Raw genomic sequence first — 1,831 nt, 5'->3', positions numbered from 1 at the left:
TACAATATAAATATGTCTCTGCATAAACATACGAAAGTACTTAAATATCAATCTGTTTGTAAGGATCTCAGAAGATCTTTTATTCGGCTATGGTAAATTCAAGTGATCTAGCCTATACCTAGCATCTCTAAATAGTGCATTTTGGAGCTAGCCGCTTTTCATGCTAGCACCATGAGGCATGAAGCAGGCACCCAAGGAGCAACGACGCCGGAACCATGGCATCCTAAGCGCGTCCGCTGCGGAGAGCCTACGATCCGGGTTGCTGTGCAGCAGCCCTTCCAAGACCTTGAAGCCAGCCGAAGACAGCACCTTCGGCGGGAACATCTTGTGCAGGTAGCCGCGCTCCCGGTGTCCCACCTTCTGAAGGCTGGCCACCTTCTCCCTCGGCGCCACACGCTCCAGCCCTTGCCACTTGACGATGCCCTTGGTGCCGACCACGTGCATCATCTTGTCAAAGACCTCTTTGTCCAGCGCGCCGCCAAAGAAAGGTACGCCGGCGCCGGTGACGAGCTCGGCCATGATGCAGCCAAGCGACCATGTGTCGACCCGTCCGTCGTAGTCCTTGGAGCCGAGGAAAAGCTCCGGCGCGCGGTACGGGCTGGGCGACGCCAACAGCCCAGAGTCGTCCTTGTCTGTCTGCGCCGCCGGCTTGGACATGCCGAAGCCGCATATCTTGTACACCATCTTACTGGTCGCGCCGTCCATGCCGACGACCACGTTCTCCGGGACGATGTTCCTGTGCAGGACGCCCGCCCCGTGCGTGTGCTCCGCGCCGGCAAGGAGCTGCCTCATGACGTCGCGTACCTCGTCCTCGTCGAACGGATCTCCGTTTGCGCGGCGAGCGTCCATGTACTGGCGCAGGTTCATGGGCCCGGCGTGCTCCGTGACGGCGAAGCAGTCACCGTCGGCGCGGTTGCCGTCGACGTGCGTGGCCAGGAGCTGGACGATGGAAGGGTGGCCGCGACACGCCGCCAGGGACATGACCTCTCGCGCGAACTCGGGGATGGATGTCTTCACGAAGCGATCGTTGGTCCTCCCCGAGAGCCTCTTCACGGCGACGAGGTGGTCGTGCACGCGGTCCCAGGCCTCGTACACGTCGCCGAACATGCCTTCGCCCAGCTTCTCGCGGCGCTCGTACCGCTCCGCCACGGAAGGCAGCCAGGGGACAGGGGCCAACGCTGCTGCCGCGTTGGTCTGACTCTGTGGTTCCTCTGGCTCCCCCTCAATCTGCAGCGCCGCTACGCCGCCGTTGACGAGATTCGAGGCGGCAGCCATGGATCCGCGAGGCGGCTCGAAAGGATCTACCGGATGAAGGCGCGCGCGCTGCTGGTGCCTGGTGGTGGTTCAGAACTTGAGATGAAGAGGGAAGGCTGCCGAGGCTGCCGAGGTAGATGGCGCCTGCATTATATATGGATATGGCGACCTCTGTCGGATGAAAGCGCGCTGCTGCTGGGAGTTGAGATGAAATCGGAAGGCTGTTGAGGGCTTGAGGCAGGTAGCGCGAAACTGGCCGTAGACTCCTCCCGTGCGAATCCATGGCAGCCGGCCCATATCCGTAACCAAGGCAAGACCGCAAGAGTCGGCTCTGTTTTACGCCTCCGTATTTCTCTACCACAGAAACGAAACAGCCGTCGTCGTATTTCTTTCGACCATGCGCCGCCATTCATGAGATTCCAGTTCATGTGATTAGAAAGAGTATCACGAAGCACCGACCGGAAGTGCCAACAAATACAAAAGTGTTGTTTCAAAACAAACGATGGTAAGGCAATTGCCTTGCATCAGTTATATCTTTTTTATATTTTATTTACTTACATTTAAGTGTAATGTATAA

The 1,831-nt window shown here is 58.1% G+C and overlaps 1 protein-coding gene across 1 annotated transcript; it reads right to left on the bottom strand.

Annotated features, from left to right (window-relative positions):
• LOC103625890 (putative cyclin-dependent kinase F-2) lies at window positions 1-1,355 on the bottom strand. The gene has a single exon (XM_008646293.1). The coding sequence runs from the start codon at window positions 1,273-1,275 to the stop codon at window positions 148-150; it is 1,128 nt and encodes a 375-aa protein (XP_008644515.1). The 5' UTR covers window positions 1,276-1,355; the 3' UTR covers window positions 1-147.
• Window positions 1,356-1,831: the final 476 nt, after the last annotated feature.

Source organism: Zea mays, chromosome 5, assembly GCF_902167145.1.
Source record: "Zea mays cultivar B73 chromosome 5, Zm-B73-REFERENCE-NAM-5.0, whole genome shotgun sequence".
Lineage (NCBI taxonomy): Eukaryota > Viridiplantae > Streptophyta > Magnoliopsida > Poales > Poaceae > Zea > Zea mays.
This window is presented reverse-complemented; position numbering and strand designations above follow the sequence as displayed.

Bases quoted from the DNA above. Each gene is read 5' to 3' on its own strand.
- LOC103625890 (XM_008646293.1), bottom strand. From the start codon at position 1,275: ATGGCTGCCGCCTCGAATCTCGTCAACGGCGGCGTAGCGGCGCTGCAG.